Source organism: Canis aureus, chromosome 3, assembly GCF_053574225.1.
Source record: "Canis aureus isolate CA01 chromosome 3, VMU_Caureus_v.1.0, whole genome shotgun sequence".
NCBI lineage: Eukaryota > Metazoa > Chordata > Mammalia > Carnivora > Canidae > Canis > Canis aureus.
In genome coordinates this window covers 69767738-69788698 of record NC_135613.1, presented here as the reverse complement: position 1 = coordinate 69788698, position 20961 = coordinate 69767738, and the positions used below count along the sequence as shown (strand labels likewise).

Here is a 20961-nt window from a genome sequence, read left to right as displayed (position 1 = left end):
AGAGTATTCTCTCGTAGCTCCGTATTCTTGTCAGCACTTGTGATTGTGGTATTTTAAGATTTTTGTCAATTGTATGCATGGCGTGGTATCTTTGTGGTTTTAATTCCTGTGTTCCTGATTATCAGTGAGTTTAGCATCTTTTCATACACTTGGCTTTCCTTTTCTGTGAAGTACCTATGTAAGCCTTTGGATCTTTCTTCAATTGCATTGCCTGTCTCTTTTGTAAGGGGTTTTTCACCTAGTTTAGTTCAGTGGTTCTCAACTGGAGGAGAATTTGCTATTTAAGAAACATTTAGCAATGTCTATAGATGTTTTGATGGTCACAAGTGGGTAGTGCAGAGCCACTGGCATTTAGTAGGGAGAGGCCAGAGATGATGCTAAAACATCCTACAAGGACAGCCCCCAAAACAAAGAAGTCTCTGCCCCAATATGGTACCAGAACCAAGGTTTAAAAATTTTATTCTAGATACTAAAATGTTATCAGTTACGTGTGTTGCAAATATTTTCTCCCAATTTGTGGATATTTTATTCTTTTTCATGGTACCTTTTGAAGAAATTCTTAATTTTAACATAATTGAAGTTATTGATCTTTTATGGACTATGTCTCTGATTTAAGAAAGTTCCCCATCCTCAAAATATATCTTCCAATTGAGAGTTTCAAAATTTAATTTTGCTTTTTTTGCATTCAAGTCTTTAATCCACATAAAACTGATTTCTATTTATGATGTAAGAGTCCAAATTAATTTTTATATGGATAACTGGCTGTCTAAGCACCATTTGTTAAAAGTCCATCTTACACCCACTGGTCTGCAATGCTGTCAAAAATCAAGTTTGCAGGAATGGGTTTATATCTTGTTCTTTTATTATCACCTTTCAATCTGGAGGCTAAAGTTATTTTCACCTTCCTATAAAAGAAAAACCGAATCCCACGAGTTAAAGGTTTTCACGAATTCTGAAGAAAACAGATCTTAAAAGGATTTTGGGGGGGTTGTTTTGTTTTCATTTTTGTAGTGTTTGTTTTTATTTTCTAGAGAAATGAAAAGAAGGGGACCGGAGTTATTTTGAGTAGCAAGGCCAAATACCTCAAAACTGGAAATGAACTCACTTCACTGAAAGTTTTTTTTTTTAAAGATTTTATTTATTTATTCATGAGACACACACATACAGAGGCAGAGACACAGGCAGAGGAAGAAGCAGGCTCCATGCAGGGAGTCTGATGTGGAACTGGATCCTGGGACCCTAGGATCAGGCCCTGGGCCAAAGGTGGCGCTAAACCGCTGAGCCACCCTGGGATCCCTGAAAGTTTTGATCCTATAAACTACATTTGCCTACACTACATTTCAGGAAGGCTAGAAATGCATTTACTTTTCAAGTAGCCAAAGGGAGGCATTTCTGGAACACTTTCTTAATGCCTATAATTTAATCTTGCATATCATCTAATTGTTTAATTCAGGGGCTATAACAAATATTCATACTCTTTGCAAAATTAGTGAGAAAGGCCATTTTCCCAACTGATAAGAAACTTGCCAGTAAGGCTATTTCTGACTCAGTCTTTCCTAGAAAGGAATCCATAGTGCAAAGAAGAGTCGTACCTGACTGTCAGCCCCAGCCTTCAGATCCAGTTCCTTCAAAGCCAGTGGCAAGCACCAGTTACACAGAGAGGCAGAGAAGAAACAGAAGTAGACATATCCTTCTGCCCCTTTATTCTCTTCCTCACTTACTCTTCATTCTCATTTATCCCACACAAGTATTCAGTAACATCGAAACGGGATCATTTTATTATAATACAAACTATATTCTGGCTTTGAGGTAAGTCAAAAGCAGAACTATAAATTCATTGACTCAGAAAAAGTAACTTGGCATGGGGACCGAAGATTTCCAGAAAAAGAAAAAAAATTCAGTTTCTCCTTTAGGGAAATACCTGGAAAACGATTCCCTTTTTAAAATATGTCAATTACTTGGTATTGCTCATTTTTCCCCCAAACACTCTTGAAATGATTATCAACTAATGATGTAATTATTCTGGAGCCTTCACGTGTGCGTTGTAAGAAGGAGTGAGCCGGGATTTTCTGTGGTGACGGCACATGTTCCATGATGTCTACTTTTGACATTTGATCACCATGAAACTCACTGACTGATGGCCAAGCACTGACTTAGACTGTTCATCAAATACTCTGGTAGAACGGGGTGTCTCTAGCTGATTACCCTGTCCAAGATCAGGGGGTAGTTAAATCCCAGGAGGCTAAGAGGATTTATCAGATCTAGAGTTCTCAAAGTGATTATATAAAATTTATTAGATCTGGACTTCTGTTTAGAACCACATAGCAGAGAGACGCTTAACCAAAATTCAGAGACCTTTATTTACCAAATGGCCTGTATATAGCTCTTTCAGGAATACAGGAGGTCTCTGGTGGGTCTTTTAAGGAAATTTTCATGAATAAGTTATAAGTTTCCACTTCCATTTGCTCACATTAAATCGGCGGCTTCCTACGATGAATGTGCAAAGACAAACAGGAGTTGCCCCAGAGACATGGCAAAGACGTACAGAAATAGAGCTTTCCAGTCATTTAGAGGTATCCAGTGCTGTGAATAAACCAGGCTGAGAAATCAACTTGTTTTGCAATGACCCCTGAGTTGAGGCCAAGCACAGCTTTTGATTATTCATGGGGAGGGGTGGGGAGGCCAAGACATAAACATAAAAGTCCTGCAACCATCCACGCACGCACAGTCTGCCCGGTGACTGCGTTAGATTCTGATCCCTCTGCCGGTTTACCTGCCAGGGAAAGGGGCACCTGTGCGCGTCCAGGTAGGACGAGCAGGCGGGCCTGCTCCCGGGGGGCTGCAGCTGCGCCGTACCGCGTGCTCGCGCCTTAGCCGCGCTCACCTGCAGACTCGGAAGCCCCGGCGCGGGGGCCGGTGCTCACCTGCGGACTCGGAAGCCCCGGCGGGGGGGGGGGGGGGGGGGGGCGGTGCTCACCTGCGGACTCGGAAGCCCCGGCGGGGGGGGGGGGGGGGCCGGTGCTCACCTGCGGACTCGGAAGCCCCGGCGGGGGGGGGGGGCGGTGCTCACCTGCGGACTCGGAAGCCCCGGCGGGGGGGGCCGGTGCTCACCTGCGGACTCGGAAGCCCCGGCGGGGGGGGGGGGGGGGCCGGTGCTCACCTGCGGACTCGGAAGCCCCGGCGGGGGGGGGGGGGCCGGTGCTCACCTGCGGACTCGGAAGCCCCGGCGGGGGGGGGGGGGCCGGCGCTCACCTGCGGACTCGGAAGCCCCGGCGGGGGGGGGGGGCCGGTGCTCACCTGCGGACTCGGAAGCCCCGGCGGGGGCCGCCACAGCCGCAGCGACCGCGACGCCAGGAGCACGGGAACGGCCGCCCTCCATCTCCGATGCCCGCCCAGGACGCCGCCAGGGGCCCGCGCAGGAAGGGGGTCTCGCCCCGCCGCACACGTTTGGGGCAGCCGAGGCCGAGGTGCCACCGCATGTCGCCGTGATACACGGGAATAAACGTGGTTCACGGCCAGTAGCCCGCGTTTCCGCCCAGTTGTTGACAACGCGGTCTCAGGTGTGGCGGCTGCGGGGGCGGGGGCGCCCAGAGCTCTGAATCCGCGTTACGGCGCCGCCCTCCAAGGCCGCGAGCCCCGCGGCAGAACCGGGGCCGGGGGCGCGGACACCCCGGCTCGAGCCCTGCGCACTGGGCGGGCGCGGGCGGGGCCGGGGTCACGTGGCCCGCGCGGGGTCAGCGCCCGGCGTGCGCGGGAGCACGCTCAGCCGCTCGGGCCGGGGCCGCGCGCCGTGGGTGCGCGCGCAGGCCGGGGGCGGGGCTTGTGGGCCGGGCGTCGGGCGCGCTCGGGGGGCGGGGCCCGAGCGGGGCGGGGGCGGGGCTTCCTCCTCCTCCTTTGCCTCCGCCTCCTCCTCCCCCTCCTGCTAGGCTGGGCTGGCGGCGGCGGCGGCGGGAGCCGGATGACCCGCGGAGGGGCGCCTCGGCCATGACTGCGGAGCTGCAGCAGGACGACGCGGCCGGAGCCGCCGACCGACACGGCTCGGTGGGCCCGGCGGCGGCGGGCGGGGGGCCGGGGTCCCGGGAGGGGCGGGGGGGCGGGGGCCGCGGGCCGCGGGGCAGGCGGGGGCGGCGGAGGGCGCCGGGGCGGCCGGCGGGGCGGGGCGGGGCGGGGGCTGCGGAGGGCGCCGGGCGGGGGTCTGAGGTCCTCGCGGGGCTCCGGGGCCGGGAAGCCTAGGGGCTTTGGAGAGCCGGCTCCGCGGGGCAGGACGTGGGGCTGTGCGCGGCGGCGATGCTTGGGGGGCGCCCCTGGGCCCCGACCTGGGCGGGGAGCTTCCGAGGGGGGCGGCTGGCCGGGGAGTGCGGCGTGCAGCCCGGGGTCCCCTTTGTGGCTGTTTGAAGTGTCGGAAGCCGACCGAAGCGAGCCGACTTGCAGCCGGGATGGGCCAACACCTTGCGAAAGAGCGGGGGTCCCGGTCGCCACTCCCTGCCTTCCCTGGCCCCACCACCCCGGCCTCTTCTTTCTTCGCTTTTTCTTTTTCTTTTTAAGTAAACTTGAGAGTCGCTCCCCCCCCCCCGCCCCCCCGTGCATTCATCAGTGGAGTCTTAGGGAGGGAGGGAGGGACAGAGCGATGAATAGAAGGTATTCTCATAAATGCCTTCTTGTTCCTATCATCTAGGAAGATCGAAATCAATACAAGGATTTCTGGGCTCAGAAAAATCAAAAGGCTGATAATGCCGCGTGTAGAAGCTTGGTGCAGTGAGCCATTTGAGAACGTCTTCTAACGTTACTTTGGAAAAGTTACAACTTAGCACCACCTCCTCACCCCCCCCCCCCCCCACAACTGCTGTGCTTTTTCGAGACCGAATGGGAGACCTGTGCCAAGTCTTCCAGCCAGAGTCTGGAAAGGAGGAAATTTCGTAAAAAAAAAAAAAATATTTACAAGGCAAAGCTGTCAGACACCTCCACGTGGGGAACCTTTTGTGCCTGTTTATTCTTCTCCTGCACACGGGAGACCCCGGGGGTGGAGGAGCGCACACATTTCCTTTTATAATCTCCTCCAGGTCCTGGGCTCCAAAATGAAAGTAACATGGATGGTACTTCACGTGCTTCTCTGATTTCTAATGGAGATGCTATTGTTAGGAGTCCCCAGATACCTATTGGGATCTGAGGCAGGGTTTTCCCCTGGTTTCACAGATCATTTCTATTTGTTTTTTTAGGACAGTGACTTCGAAACAGGTGGGGAAAATCTTTGAGTTTTGAGACAGTTGTGTTGATTTAGAGAAGAGGCTATTTTAAGGGAGGGTAGGTCATATTTAAATTTGTCCGCAGCCATGTGCCTGTTCATCAACGGGCATCTTCGTTTACCTCTGCCACAGTTTAAGTAGTGACCCCTCTCTCAGCACTCTGAGAGTCTGTATGTGAGGTGTTTGATGAGCACTTGTATGTAAGTCATAGCTATTTTGGGAAAACTTGGAACTCGGTTGGCTGTGGCTGGCTGGAGCACCCCTGACTCCTGGCCACCTGCAGAGTGATGACATTCACTGTTCTTTCCAGTGATTCGCCCCATAGAGACAGATGATAAGCTTGGAATGCTTGATAATGTTTGCCCCTTTTGTTTTTGCTAATGAAAATGCTTGAAATGAGCAGGCTAGGTTGAAGGAATCTCATTTAGGGAAAGTACCTTTCACATCTTAGAGGAAAGGTTTTAATAACTTCCTCATCTTGAGGAGTTTCATGTTAGAATGGACTCCGTTTGGGATTCTCTGAAAAGCACTCTGCGTTTCCCTTAAAGCATCTTTAATTGTTCTAGTTGAGAGGAGCTATCCTCCCCTGACACTCACAAGCTATTTAAAACCTAGAATGCTTCTCCTCCCTTATTGGTCAGTTGTCCACGGGACAGGCAACCCTTTATAGCCTCCCAAGAATTTTAGTGAGAAAAATGCAGCACCTTTGGAATATGTTCTCAGTATGTACTAGAGTCTGAAAGAGAATACTTTGTGATATTGCTAAATACCGCGTACTGCAGACTGATACTCCAATATCTACAGAGATTTCTTCCAGACAGGTTTCTGTGTTGTTGTTGTTGTTGTTGTTTTAAAATTTATTTATTTATTCATGAGAGACACACAGAGGGGTTAGGGGCAGAGACACAGGCAGAGGGAGAATCAGGCTCCATGCAGGGAGCCCCAACATGGGACTCGATCCCTGGTCTCCAGGATGAGGCCCTGGGCCGAAGGCAGTGCTAAACCGCTGAGCCACCCAAGGCGTTCCCAGATTTCTGTGTTTTAATCAGTTCTTGACTTAGATAAAAACCAGCAGCACCATTTACTGGTTTTGTAGGATAAACAACTTGAAGTCAGGTTGGTTCTTATAAACCTGTCATCCCTGGCAGCTGTACTAGGATTCATCACATGCTCCTTACCACTAACTGGAGCCCTATGAAAACCTGCCAGTTTCAGTAAAAATTTAATGTCCTTTTTGCTTTCTCTTGACTTATTGGCTTTTCATTCACGTTTACCTTGTCTCATTAGTTGTGATTTTTGGAACATCAGTCAGTCTTGGTTGGCTTTCACAATTTTAAGGCCTCTTCAGCTACAGTCTCTGCTCACACAATGAGTACAATATTTATAAAAAGCATTGACAAGTACTGCCTCACCAGGCAAGATCTTTCCATGTGTTATATTTCATTGAAGAAATTTAAGCAGTGGCCAAGTGAAGCAGATGTTTTTTTAAGGAAGATAATGATGCTGGTAATAGTAGGAGCTAATGCTAATTGAGCATGTACTGTGTGCCAGACCCTGTGCTCAGCGCTTAACCTATACTATCTCAGTACTTAAAACAACTCCATGAAGTTTTCTTTTTTTTTTTTTAATATTTTATTTATTTATTCATGAGGGACACACACAGAGAGGCAGAGAAAGAAGCAGGCTCCATGCAGGGAGCCTGATGTGGGACTCGATCCCCTGTCTCCAGGATCAGGCCCTGAGCTGAAGGCAGGCGCTAAACTGCTGAGCCACCTGGGCTGCCCTTCTTGAAGTTTTTTTTTTTTTTTCCTTCATGAAGTTTTCATACAGGAAGGCTTATATTTGCTAAATAATTTGCCCAAGATCACCCACCTAATAAATGGTACAGCCAGGATTGAACTCAAGCAATTCTGATAGACCAATGTAGCCTTGATCCTACTTTTTAGTCAATGAGCCTGTTGTCATAGGTCAGAACCTTTTACCCTCCAGAACTCTCCTGATGTTTTAAACTTTGAATCTTCTCTGCATTCTTCCTAAACATATAGCTGCTTTTCTACTTGGCTGAGCCTGCTACTGTCCAAAGAGATGAGTGGAGGGTTTTGTTTTTATAAGGAGGTATCTTATATATTTTTTGCTTTTTGTTTTTCCTCTTCAGTATCTCTTTTTCTCGTGTAAGAGGTAAACAAACCCTCCCCTTCCTCATTTCTTAGAGATGAATCTAGATCTGTGGTGTCTGGAGAGCTTTTTGATTGTGACTGCTGGAGGAGGATGCTACTGACCTCAGTAGGTGGAAGCCAGGAATGCTGCCAAACATTCTGTGATGTGCAGGGTAGCCCCCCAAAACAAAGAGTTATCTGGCCCAAAATGTCAGTAATGCTGAGCTTGAGAAACCCTGATCTAGGTGATGTCTCTCCCTGCTCTTCTAAATTATCTCACATTAACTTTATTCTAGCTTAAGTGCCAGACACCTTCATTGTCTTCTATTCTCTTGTTCAAAATACCATCTGTGGACCAGCAGCACCTGCATCACCCAGGAGTTTGGAAATGGTAGAGATTTGCGTGTGCGAGAGCCAGCTTGCACTGTCTTTCCAGCTGAATGGGTTCATCTCTTCCCAACTCTGTGTCCAGCGACCTCATGTTGGTAGCTTGAAATCATCACGGTGGAAATATTTATACCAAGGAAATCAGGAGGCTCCACAAATCAGCACACCATTGTTGGGGCCTCCACTCTAGACTGCTTGCATCGAGGCTTACCTTTTGGTAGCATCCCTGGGTGATAACTTGGAGAAGCTCTGTCCTGCTGTGCAGAATTCCCATTTTCTATTCATCTATGGCCCTGTGTCCCAGGGTTTCTCAGTCCACCTGTTTCTTTTTTTACATGTTTTCTCAGTCACATTTTGATTTCAGGTCACTGTGGAAAACTCAGAAAACACAGACCCTTGCAAGATTAGCTCTTGGCTAAGAGAGGAGGCACAGCCCCCAGACCGAGGCAAATTGGCTCCCAGATTGCACCGCAAAGCTTGTGGTGGCAGCAGCCGTGGTGGCAGGAACCCAGTTAGGAGGTGCCTGTGGGGACCTGTCCAGGCTCCAGGGAGAAAAGGGCTGATTGCCCAGAGGCCTGCAGAGAGGCTGACCAGGCAGCAGAAGGTTAGATTGTAGGGCAATGACTGTTTTTATGGGATCAGCATTCCCCAGGCCACCCAAGGAGAGCCTTGCCAGTAGTAGGCTTTTAGTATTTGTCTCTTGGGAACGAAAGGGATCTCTCGGAGGTGACCAGTGACTAATCACCCTCTGGTGAAATCTGTGGCATTACAGAAGTAGTTCTTTTGCCCATTCCACCTCGGTTATTCAAGTATCAATTGGAGCCTCATTCTCATGCTTTTGTATGTGATGATTCCTCACTTCCACTGTTTGGCTGGTGGTTATTTTGGCGTTTGACTTTACTCCTATTATCAGTTGTTTTGCTTTTTTCCTAAAAACTTCTAGCGTGTATTTTTTTAATCATTTGCCACAGTCTTATCACAGATACACTGTCATTTGCCCTCACTTCCAAACGGCTACATCATTTTTACAACTTTCTTAGGAAAATTAGCCCTGGAAAAGATGTCTGAGTTTATTGTCTTCATCTTACAAACACAGTAATGGGTTTAGGGAGTTGATTTAGTGTTGATCTCATAACCTAAGGCAAAATTCTGGCCTAAGGCTTCAGTTCCAAGACCTCTTCTACCTTGCTTCTCATTTAAGGGCTAACCTGTTAGCTTTCCTTTTATTAACTTCTTCCCAATCTGCATGGGTAATCCCAGCTTGCAAGTGACTTCTTCCCCTCTCTTTGCAAATGCTTATTAAATAGTTCTGCTTGTGTATCCGCATCCTTGGTAATAACCATGTGCTGCATAGTGACTTTTGTCACAGGCATGGAAATATATACTTGTCATAATAGTATCTGCCATATGCCAGTTATGGCCCTAAGCACTTCTTGGTGTGTTTTGTGTATTTACAAAAACTGCAAGTTATGAATTATTTTGTCTTATTACCGATGAGGATACTCAGACTCGGCTTCAAATATAGCTTGTAAAAGCCTATTGTGAGATTTGAAACCAAAGTCTGTTAGCCTTCGTATTGCAGATGGGAAATGTGGCTTACTTACTCAAGGTTAAATGGTAAGTAGCCGGACTGGGACTTCAAACCACTCTACCACATTCTACCTGGAAACACATGCCTTTCTAAAACCAAACTTTTCAACTGTCACTGGACGGAGGGATGACATGCTTTAGGGTATGTTCTCATTGAACCCACAGAGCAACCTTGTAAAGTAAGATTTAGTAGGAGGAAGTAGAAGTTGCTATGTTGTACAGCTAGTAAGTGATCTCACCAAAACCAAAGCGCAGGTAGTCCCCTCCCAATCTCTAGGCGGGTTCTGTGGGACAGGCAGGTCACAATATTTGACATTTCTATGTTTTTTTCATTTTACTAACAAATCCTGTACGCATTACTTCGTTTGATGGTGGTACCAGGGCCGTCACAGCTTATAGTGTACTTTATTTTCCAGATGTGGACATTGATACCCTGGAAAGCTGAGATGTCCACAGAGGCTAATGTGTGTTAGGATCTGGTGTATGTAGCGCTATCCCCACTATCTGGGCTTTCTACATAAAAATGGAGGTCAAAATACCAGACAGATAAAGCCAAATCAAAGATCTCCGGGAATAGGGGCACCTGGGTGGCTCAGTGAAGCATCCAACTGGGTTTCCGCTCAGATCATAATATCAGGGTCCTGGGTTTGAGCCTTGCTTCAGGCTCTGTGCTCCTTGGGGAGTCTGCTTGAGGATTCTCTCTCTCCCTTCCCCTCTGCCCCTCCTTCTGTTCTCACGCTGTCTCTCTCAAGTAAATAAATAAATCTTTAAAAAATCTGTATGACTAAGTGCTGGCAGCATGCTATATGATGGTTGGTGGTCAGTTTAAACTGGAGTTATCCCAAACAAATGTTTTCTCTGTAATATTCTTGTCCAAGTTAGTACTTCCCTGCTGTCCTCTTTCATTTTTGGTGTGTGTGTGCCTGTGCAAGGACAGATCTCTCTTGATTTCATTCAATTGAAGTGAAATTCACGTAATCTAAAGTCTTTAATTTTAAAAAAAATTTTCTTTAAGAGAATAGAAGTTGGTGGGAGGTGCAGGGAGAGGGAAAGAGACAATCTTTTTTTTTTCTATTTAAGATTTATGTATTTGTTTTAGAGACTGTGAAACTGAGCGAGCATGCACATGGGTGGGTAGGAGGGAGAGAGAATCTCGAGCGGACTCCACACTGAGCACAGAGCCTGCCACAGGACTTGATCTCACAACCCTGAGATTATGCCCTGAGCCAAAACCAAGAATTGGTCACTTAGCCAACAGAATCACCCAGACATCCTGGGAAAAAGAGAATTTTTTAAAATTTTTATTTATTTATTCATAGACACAGAGGGAGAGAGGCAGAGACACAGGCAGAAGGAGAAGCAGGCTCCACGCAGGGAACCCCATGTGGGACTCGATCCCGGGTTTCCAGGATCACATCCCAGGCAGCAGGCGGCACCAAACCGCTGCGCCACTGTGGCTGCCCCCCAAAATAACTATTTTATTTTATTTATTTATTTTTTTTCAAATTAACTATTTTAAAGTGTACTGTCCAGTGACATTTAATATACATATTCACAATATTGTGACCTCTCTGTAGTTCTAAAAACATTTTCAAAACCCATATCCACCCACTTATTCTCGATATCCCACATAAATGGAGTCATATGATACGTGACCTTTTGTGTCTTGCTCTTTTACTTAGTATAATGTTTTCAAGTTTCATGCATGTTGTAGCATCTATCAGTACTTCATTCCTTATAATGTCTGAATAATGCTACAATCTGTGTATTTACTACATTTTATCCATTTTTCCTTTGGTGGACGTTTGAGTTGTATCCAACTTTTGGCTCTTATGATTAGTGCTGCTGTGAACATGTGTGTACAAACATTTGAGTACCTGTTTCCAGCTCTTTTGGGTGTATTCCTAGAAGTAGAATTGCTGGGTCATATGGTAATTCTGTCTTTAACTTTTTGGGGAACTGCCAAATTGTTTTCCACAGCAGGTGTACCATTTTACATTCCCACCAGCAATGCACAAGGGTTTTGATTTCTCCACCTCCATCCTCTCCAAACACTTGTTATTTTCCATTTTTGTTTTGTTTTGTTTTGTAACAGCTATCCTCGTATGTGAAGGGGCATCTCATTGTAATTTTGATGTGCATTTTCCAAATGGCTCATGTTGAGCATCTTTTCATATGCTTATTGGCATCTTCTTTGGAGAAATGTCTGTTCAGGTCCTTTGCCCATTTTTGAATTGCACGTGTTTGTCTTTGGTTGTTTGAATTGTTGAGTTGTAATATAATCTGGATATTAGACCTTTATCAGATTTATGATCTGGAAATATTTTCTCCCATCCTGTGGGTGGTCATTTCATTTTCTTGATAATGTTGTTTGATGCACAAAACTTTTTAATTGTGGTGAAGTCCTGCTTACCTATTTTTTTCTGTTCGTGCTTTTGGTGCCATATCTAAGAATCCATTGCCAAATCCAAGATCATGAAGATTTGCCTCTATGTTTTCTTTTAAGAGGCTTGTTGTTTTAGCTCGCATACTTGGGTTGCTGATCCATTTTGAGTTAGGTTCTGTGTATTGTGGAGGTAGGCGTCCAACCTGATTTTTTTTTTTTAAGATTTTATTTATTTATTCGTGAGAGACAAAGAGAGAGAGAGAGAGAGAGAGAGAGAGAAAGGTAGAGACACAGGCAAAGGGAGAGAAGCAGGCTCCATGAAGGGAGCCTGACATGGGACTTGATTCCTGGTCTCCAGGATGACACCCTGGGCCAGTGGTGGCGCTAAACCAGTGAGCCACCCAGGCTGCCCCAACTTGATTCTTTTGCATGTGAATGTCTACTTGCCCTATCATTTTTTGATGAGACTATTTTTTCCCCATCAAATGATCTTGGCACCCTTACCAGACCATAGATGTAGATTTTTCTAAATTCTCTATTCTAATTCATTGATGTCTATGTCTTGTGCAGTGTTAAATTGGCAGATTACTGTAGCTTTTTTTTTTTTTTTTTTTTAAGGATTTTATTGAGAGAGTGAGAGAGAGCATTGGTGGGAAGGCAGAGGGAGAGGGAGAAGCAGGCCCCCTGCTGAGCAGGGAGCCTGATGTGGGGCTCCATCCCAGGACCTTTGGATCTTGACCTGAGCTAAAGGCCGGTGCTCAACCAACTGAGCCACCAGGTGCCAATTACTGTAGCTTTTTAATAACTTTTGAAATCTAAACATGTGAGTGCTCTGACTTTGTTCTTCATCAATATTGTTTTGGCTAGTCAGGGCCCATTGAAATTCCTTGTGAATTTGAGCTTTTCCATTTCTCCAGAAATGGCTGTTAGAATTTTGACAGAGATTGCATTGAATTTGTAGATTACTTTGGGTAATATCGCTATCCTAATAATAAGTTTTCTGCAATCATTAATTTTGGGTATCAACCTGACTGGGAACCAAGGTACCCAGATATTTGGTCAAATGTTATTCGAGGTGTGTCTTTGAGGGTGCTTTTAAATAAGATAACATTTGAACTGTAGACTGAGTAAAGCAGATTGCCCTCCCTAATGTTTGTAGGCCTCATCCAATCACTTAAAAACCTAAATAGAACAAAAAAGGCTGAGTAAGAGGGAATGTCACCTACCTGACTGTTCAACTGGGCCATTGGCCTTCTGCCCTTAGACTGGAACTACATCTCCAGCTCTCTTGGGTTTACAGCTTGCCAACTGAAGATCCTCGGACTTAATCAGCCTCCATAATTGCAAGAGCCAGTGTCTTATAATAAATGACTTCTTGGGGCACCTGGATGGCTCAGTGGTTGAGCTTCTGCCTTTGGCTCAGGTCATTATCCCGGGGTCCTGGGATTGAGTCCCTCATCAGGTCCCCACAGGGAACCTGCTTCTCCCTCTGCTGTGTGTGTGTGTGTCTTGAGAAAATAAAGTCTTTAAATTAAATAAATAACTCCCCCCCCCACCCCAACAGAAACTAGGAATACAGGGTTCCTTTACACACACACACACACACACCCTCTTCTTTTTTCTGTAGAACCTTGACTAATCCAGTCTTCTGGTCCATCAGCCTGAATATCTTTCCATTTATTTAGGTTTCCTTTAACTTTTTTTACAGTGCTTCCCACTTTTCAGAGTACAAGTCTTTCACCTGTTTGATAAAATTTATTACTAGGTATTTTATATTTTTCCAAATACTATTATAAATGGAATTGTTTTTCTAATTTCCTTTTCAGATTGCTCATTGCTGCTGTATGGAAACCATTGATTTTCACCTATTGATCTTTTATTAACTTTGCTAAATGTGTTTATCAGCTCTAGTAACTCCTTTGGATTCTTTGGGGTTTTATATATCTTGTCATCTATGAATAGAGATAATTTTACTATTTCTTTTCCAATTCTGATACCTTTTACTTGCCTAATTGCTCTGGCCAGGATTTCCAGTATGCTGTTGAATAGCATTGCTAACAGTGGGCATCCTTGTCTTGTTCCTGATTTCAGGGGGCTGGCGTTTGGTCTTTCACTGTTGAGTGTGATGTTATCTGTGAGTTTTAATTTTTTGTTTTTGTTTTAATAAAGATCCTTTGTCATATTAAGGAAATTCTCTTCTGTCCTTAGTTTTCTGATGGCTTTTATCATGAGAACGTGTTGAATTTTGTCAAATGCTTTTCCTACATCTGTCAAGGTGATCAGGTGTTTTGACCCTTCATCTTGGTAGTGTGGTGTATTATACTGGTTGGTTTTCCCACTGGCGCCTTTTTATGTCATTGCCAGCAGCTTTCTCTCAGGCATCCAGTTTCAAATATTTGACTAAAACTTTATTTCTCCATTCTCTGAGATGTTCCCGTAGGTGTCCTACCTTTTCATTTCTCCTCCCAGCATCCTCCTTATCTCACACCTGTTTATTCGTTGTCTTCTCATGCTTGAACTTTCTTTCCCTAGTCTTTATCTGTCTTTGAACTAGATGTTCAGGTGCGCGAGATCAATCCTCTTAAAGCACCATCATTTTCCCTCATATTTCTGCGCTATCCAGGGTCATGTGATGATTTTCCATTGTTCATCAGATCAAGGCCAAACTCCTGCTTTTAGAGCCTTTCCTAACCCATTCTCACATCACTCTCTCACGTCCCTCCTGTTTATCACAAATAGAAACTGCACTCCGAGTCCTACCTAATAATAACTTTTAATCTTGGTGTTAGATTTGTGACACTATAAGCATGTAAATTTGATTCCTATATCTTTACCCATGTTTTGCTAGTTTCTCAACCTTTGCGATATATTGCTAAAAGTGGTATTTTCTTTGATTTGTGAAGATGCATTGCATATGTCCTTACTGTAAAAACTTCCCAGCTTCATTTCTTATAGTTGGCTGGAGCATGTATTCAAAGAAATGAAAAAGTATTGCTTTAATATGTTCAACAGCATGAAAAAAGCAAGTTGCAGGACACGATGTCCAGTATGAAAAGATATATTCATGTGCAGGGGGGCCACTTCTAGAAAGATATATCAGAAACTATTGATAGTGGTTACTCCTGGGAAGTGGGGCTAGGATGGACAGGAGACAGAAGTTCCTTTTCGCTGTATATCCTTTTGTGCTATTGGATTTGTTTAGTGCATTCGAAAAAAAGAGATGAGAAACAATTAGTTCCTTTTTTTTCCTGGCATTTAATTCTAGTGTCAGCCCCTTCTTTGCCATATAAGAGCGGCAACATCTTAAAAGCTGTTTTAAAATTTTTAATTTTTAAAGTTTTTAAATTTTAATTTTTTAAAGATTTTATTTAATTATTCATGAGAGACACGGAGGCAGAGACATAGGCAGAGGGAGAAGCAGGCTCCCTCCAGGAAGCGTGATGTGGGACTTGATCCCAGGACCCTGGGATCACAACCTGAGCCAAAGGCAGACACTCAACCACTGAACCACCCAGGGCCCCCACATTTTTTATTTTTAATTTATTTATTTTAGAGAGAGAGAGAGACCACAAGCAGGGGAAGGGCAGAAGGACAGAGAAAGAATATTTTGCAGGCTTCACGCTGGTTGCAGGGCTGGATCTCACCAACCCTGAGATCATGACCTGAGCCGAAATCAAGAGCTCCAGCGACTGAGTCAGCCAGGGGCCCCCTTCTTAAAAGCTTTTAATGCTTTTTGAAAACTTTGGGTCAGTTGATGAACTGAAACAGTCCTTTTCACCATGTACCTACTTTTCACATCATTGAAGTAAGTTATCAAGTAGCCTTATTTCTGGGGGTTTAGTTTTTACCCACCAAAAACTGCTGTCTGCCATTTTTAGAGAGTCCTAGCCTTCTGGCGTGTTGTGAGTAAATTGGAGTTGTTGGAATAAACATGGATTTGTTGCTAAAAGGAAAACAACATGAGAGCTTCCATGGCTGGTCCTTATTTTGTGGGAGGTGGAAGAATCAGTAGGGCAGTCTCTGAATGCATTTCAGACCCTGATACCCAGACTAGATTTCTGGAGTTGCTGCTATATAGTGTCTATGATTCCTAAAACTGTTCTTTTTGCTTTCCTTGGCTACTTAAGTTTTGTTTTAAAATTGGAAGAACAGATCTTTAATTTTGGAGGGAATTCTATTGGGCAGACTCACAAGGAACTTAGGTACTCTTTGGAGTAAAAGAACATTTATCAGTTTGCTAAGTTTCAAATTTAGAAATGTCTTTGGGAGAATAGACAATTAAGGTCAGGAAATGTGATGTCAGAATGATAATAGTATCTCCATTTGAAGGTATGGAATAGTCTATAAAGCTCCTCATCATGATGCTAAACTTGGTGTTTTAATTTTTTTTTTTTTAATTTATTTATGATAGTTAGAGAGAGGGAGGCAGAGACACAGGCAGAGGGAGAAGCAGGCTCCATGCACCGGGAGCCCGATGTGGGACTCGATCCCGGGTCTCCGGGATCACGCCCTGGGCCAAAGGCAGGCGCCAAACCGCTGTGCCACCCAGGGATCCCTAAACTTGGTGTTTTAGAGATAAAACTCTTAATTAGTAATCTCACAAATTTGCCTCATCTGATCAAAGAATTTGATTTTAGTTGTAGTTAGTGTTTGTTATAAAACTCGATGCTGTAATGTTTTTGTTACGTGAGTAGTCCTGCTCACTGCTTTTGTGAGATGAATTATTCTCTTTGCTCTAAGAAAACTTCAGTTCTGGGGTGCCTGGGGAAGTCGGTTGAGTGTCTGCCTTCAGCTCGGGTCATGATCTTGGGGTCCTGGATTTGAGCCCCGTGTCTCCTTCAGCTCCCGTGCCTGCCCCTCCCCCTGCTTGTACTCTTTCTCTCTCTCTGTCAAATAAATAAATAAAATCTTTTATGGAAAAGAAAACTTCCGTCCTGAGAAGTGGACTGGATTGAACCAAAATCACCGAGTAGCTGAGATCAGGAAGCTTGAGTTTCTTCTTACTAGAGATTTGTGTATACCTGTCTTTTTTCACTGCCTCTGGGCAAGAAAAGAGAGTCCTTTTTGTTTTAGTGAAAACAATGTGAATTTAGCCAAGGAAATACAAACCTGTCGGCTCTTGCCAGTTATTTGACTTCATTATGCCTGGAGCACAGGCTTTGTCTTGTCTCCTGTTGGGTGTGTACTATGTATATAATGCCGTAGTTATGGTGAAGTTAATATTTAAATCAGCTTCTTGTGAAGTACCCGGAAAAACTGAGTTAGTGATACAGTAGGACTCTAATAAGCTTAATATGTCTGTTACTGTAAAATGAATACTTAACATATAGCACTTTTTAGGATTTGAGTTGAGGGTCCTACATAGAACATAGGTTTGGCTAAACATTCATGAGACTTGAGTCATACCATAGCTGTTATTTGTATGTATCAGTAGTGTGGCTTAATCCTTGGGAAATTTATTCCAGCTTGTAATAGTTATCTGTGATTTGTCTTTTTGAAAAATCTTATTTATTTATTTGAGGGGGGGGGAGAGAAAGAGAGCGCGTGCACGCACGCTAGCAGGGGGAGGAGCAGAGGGAAAGAGAACCCTCCGCTGACTCCAGGCTGAGTGGGGAGCACAACACGGGGCTGGATCTCATGACCCTGAGCCAAAATTAAGAGTCTATGCTTGGGCAGCCTGGGTGGCTCAGTGGTTTAGCGCTGCCTTCGGCCCAGGGCCTGATCCTGGAGACCCAGGTTCGAGTCCCACGTCAGGCTCCTTGCATGGAGCCTGCCTCTCCCTCTGCCTGTGTTTCTACTTCTCTCTGTTTCTGTGTCTCTCATGAATAAATAAACTCTTTGGGGAAAAAAAAAGTGTCTATGCTTAACTGACTGAGCCACCCAGGTGTCCCTGATTTGTCTTTTAAGACATTTGATGACAAAATAAGTTTTGTAAACTCTGGTTTCCTGGTCTGCACAATGAAGAGGATGATTCCTACCGTTTTGGGTTCGTACAAGGATTACAGTTAGCAGGGCACCTAAGGTTCCTGACACAGAGAAGGTGTTTGTATGTTCGTCCCAACTGTTGCCATCACTGTCCTTCAAATTAAGTAGGATGTTGTATGATTCTTGCCTTTTACATGGGCAAGAATTTCCCGTTTGAAACATTTAGAGGACCACACGATGAGAAATATCAGGTAGAGATGGTGAAGTCCCCTCCTTCATGGGAGATTAGAAAGAGAGAGAATAGTGGGAACCAGAGTTCTTGGGGATGACTTTAAAGGGGAGGTAGGATGAATAAAGCCTTTGACTGGGTTGCCAGAATGTAGGAGGCATTTTTGGAGGTAATAGAAGGAACGCCTGACAGCATGAGAGCAGGTGCATTCGTGAGGTAAGGAAATGAGTAGGAGAAAAGGTTCAGCGGGTTAAGGGTAGAATCAGATAATGGTTTTCCAATAGCAAGATCAGAGATTTGGATCTGAATTAACACGTAGAGTATTATTCTTAGAGTCGTGCAAAATGATTTTACATAGTTGTCATCTGTGCCTAGTAGCTTTTAAAAAAGGGAAACCAAATGTTTATTTTCCTTCCTCGTGTATTATTCTAGATGTATTAATGTTCCACTGTTTATCTATTACAAAGTGGAGAAAGGGGAGTGGAGCTTTAATCCACAGCCAAATATAAGGATTGGTGAATTGTTTAACAGTTGAATACTGTATTTCATTGATTTACTTTTATTTGGCATTCTGAGATCTCTGAAATTGAGACATTCCTTCCATTTACTACCTGCCAGCAGCAGATATGATATACTTAATCGTTCTCTGCACGTGTATGGGCTTGGTCATAGCTGTTCCTACTGTCATGACAGGTGAGTTACAGGTACCGTTGGTACCACATGGTTAGTTTACTTTTCAATTTAAAAGATCATACTGTGATTTAACATTTAGGTGGGAAAAAAAAAACTGGATGAAGAAAGGCATAGAAGCAGAACAGCAGGGTATAAATTTGATTTTACCTGAGGCAAAATATCTGTCACTGAAGGAATGAGCACAGTGTCAGATTTTTGTGCAAAGCTACAATCAAGTGTTTTATGTGACCTAAGAACGGAAAATAGCCTAGGTATATTAGTTTTGTTACTGAGAAACATGCAAAAGAATTGCCTGTCATGTGCTGGGCAGTGTCCCTGGGAGCAGAGGAAACTGCTATATTTCTCAACATAAATGAATTGTAGAGCTGCAGGAAGCTGGTGTGACCACTTCATGTGTCTCCTAGGACCATCATGAAGGCCTCATGTCCTAGTTTTAAGTGGCCACAGTTTTTCTCCTTAGTGGCACAATAGATAAGTGTGCTCCTTATAACTGATGGCCCCTTAGATTCATTCAGAAATAGCATTTACTTCAGAGGCAGTACTTTCCTGGTGGTAGCTGCTTTAGAACTGATTGTACTATTGTGTTATCAAAGCCGTGATTGTTGAAGGCAGGCATGGTGATCATAGGGAGCTTGGGAAGATGCAGAGACCAAGGTCAAAATACAGGAATAAAATCATTACCTGGTTTTGCATTAAATAGAAGCTCTTGCCTATTTTCCTGTCTTCTCAGATACAGCTGGGCATAGAGTAGCATGTAGACTCTGGAGCCCAGGGGCCTAGAGTCAGATCCCAGTGCCAGCCCTTAACTAGTGATAATCTTGTGTATGGGACCTCCCCATGCCTGTTCTGTGTTACACGGGCTTAGCACCTATCCCAGTCTTGTTACAAAGGGGAAGTTAGTTAACTTAGTTAATACAGACGAAGCATTTTTAACAGCACCTGGCTGAAAGTAAGCAGTGTATGTTAGCTGCCATTTTGGACTGGAATTATTTTCTATGAACCCTAGGTGTCAGTTGGTACCCAGAGTAGTTTGAGATGTGAAGGTATGGTTATCAATCCCATTGCTACCTCACTGGTTCCATTTAGGTTAATAATGCTACTCACTTGCTTCTCCCAAGTATTGACAGTCCCTGACTTATGATAGATCTACTCTACAATAATACAGAGGTAGAAACCATACTTTTGCATTTAGGATTTTGATATTTTCTCAGGCTAGCAGCGCTGTGTGATATGCTCCTCTCTGGAGATGCTGGGCAGGGCACACAGCCATGCTGTCTTGGGGGTCAGTGACCAGTAATACACTGCCAACGCTTCTGCACCCCTACAACCATTCTGGTTTTCACTTTTAGGACAGTATTTGATATATCACATGACAAACTCGATGCTTTATTATAAAATAGGCTTTGCGTTAGATGATTTTTCTTCCACTGCAGGCTGATGTTCAGTGTTCTGAGTCATCTAAGGTCAGCTAGGTAGGCTGGGTTAGGTGTATTAAGTGGATTTTCCACTTAATGATATTTTCAACTTACAGTAGGTTTACTGGCATGTGACCCATCGTAAGTTGAGGAAGGTCTATATCATCCCACCCTTTTTGGGGCATATTAGTTTTGATTTTTTAAAAAGATTTTATTTATTCATGAGAGACACAAAGAGAGAGGCAGAGATGTAGGCAGAAACAGGCTCCCTGCAGAGAGCCCAATGCGGGACTCGATCCTAGGACCCCGGGATCACGACCAGAGCCAAAAGCAGACACTCAACTGCTGAGCCACCCAGGTGGCCCTTGATTATGATTTTTTGGACAATTGTGTATGATTGAGATTAATGTAGATTCACATACTTTTACACAATAAAATAAAATGGAATTAGAATTCTTTTGGAAGAAAAATTGTATTTATTTTTTAAAGTTTTATTTTTATTATTTTTAGAGGGAGTACATGCACATGCAGGAGGAGAGCCAGAGGGAGGGGGAGAATCTCAAGCAGACTCCATGCTGAGCAGGGAGCCTGACTTGGAGTTCAGTGTCAGGACCCTGAGATCATGAACTGAGCTGAAATCAGGAGTTGGATGTTTAACTGTCTGAGCCATCCGGGTGCCCCCCAAAAAACTTTTTAATACATTATTTTTCTAAAAATGCCCTGCTTAGTTTCCATCATTTGCCCAGGCTAAATCTGGACACTTTTTAGTGTGAGAGCTCTCCCAGTGTGTAGGCAATGACTCCCTTTGACAAGACTCTACCCTCCAAGACTGCTGGTCTCAGCAGAGTCGGCTTCCATTTCTAGCCTGTGACCATGGCCCATGACTAGAGCAGAAAGGCTGTTAATGCTTTTCTGAGCACTGTGCAGGGCTGTTTCA

General features: G+C 44.5%; 2 protein-coding genes across 11 annotated transcripts in view; one reads left to right on the top strand and one right to left on the bottom strand.

Moving 5' to 3' along the window:
• HTR3B (5-hydroxytryptamine receptor 3B) overlaps positions 1 to 3692 on the bottom strand; it is a 58178-nt gene extending 54486 nt beyond the window's left edge. Inside the window, exon 1 of the mRNA XM_077893572.1 lies at positions 3298 to 3692. Within this exon, the coding sequence (XP_077749698.1) occupies positions 3298 to 3379 (82 nt within the window). The 5' untranslated portion in view covers positions 3380 to 3692. The remainder of the gene's footprint in view (positions 1 to 3297) is intronic.
• The window catches only part of USP28 (ubiquitin specific peptidase 28), a 64730-nt gene continuing 46459 nt past the window's right edge, over positions 2691 to 20961 (top strand). For 7 of the 10 annotated variants that reach the window (XM_077893569.1, XM_077893567.1, XM_077893561.1 and 4 more), the window contains exon 1: positions 3885 to 4041. In XM_077893569.1, the coding sequence (XP_077749695.1) occupies positions 3985 to 4041 (57 nt within the window). In that variant the 5' untranslated portion in view covers positions 3885 to 3984. Of the gene's footprint in view, positions 2807 to 3884; positions 4042 to 18534; positions 18610 to 20961 lie in introns of those variants that run through there. The other 3 variants (XM_077893563.1, XM_077893562.1, XM_077893565.1) reach the window with 3 other exon arrangements.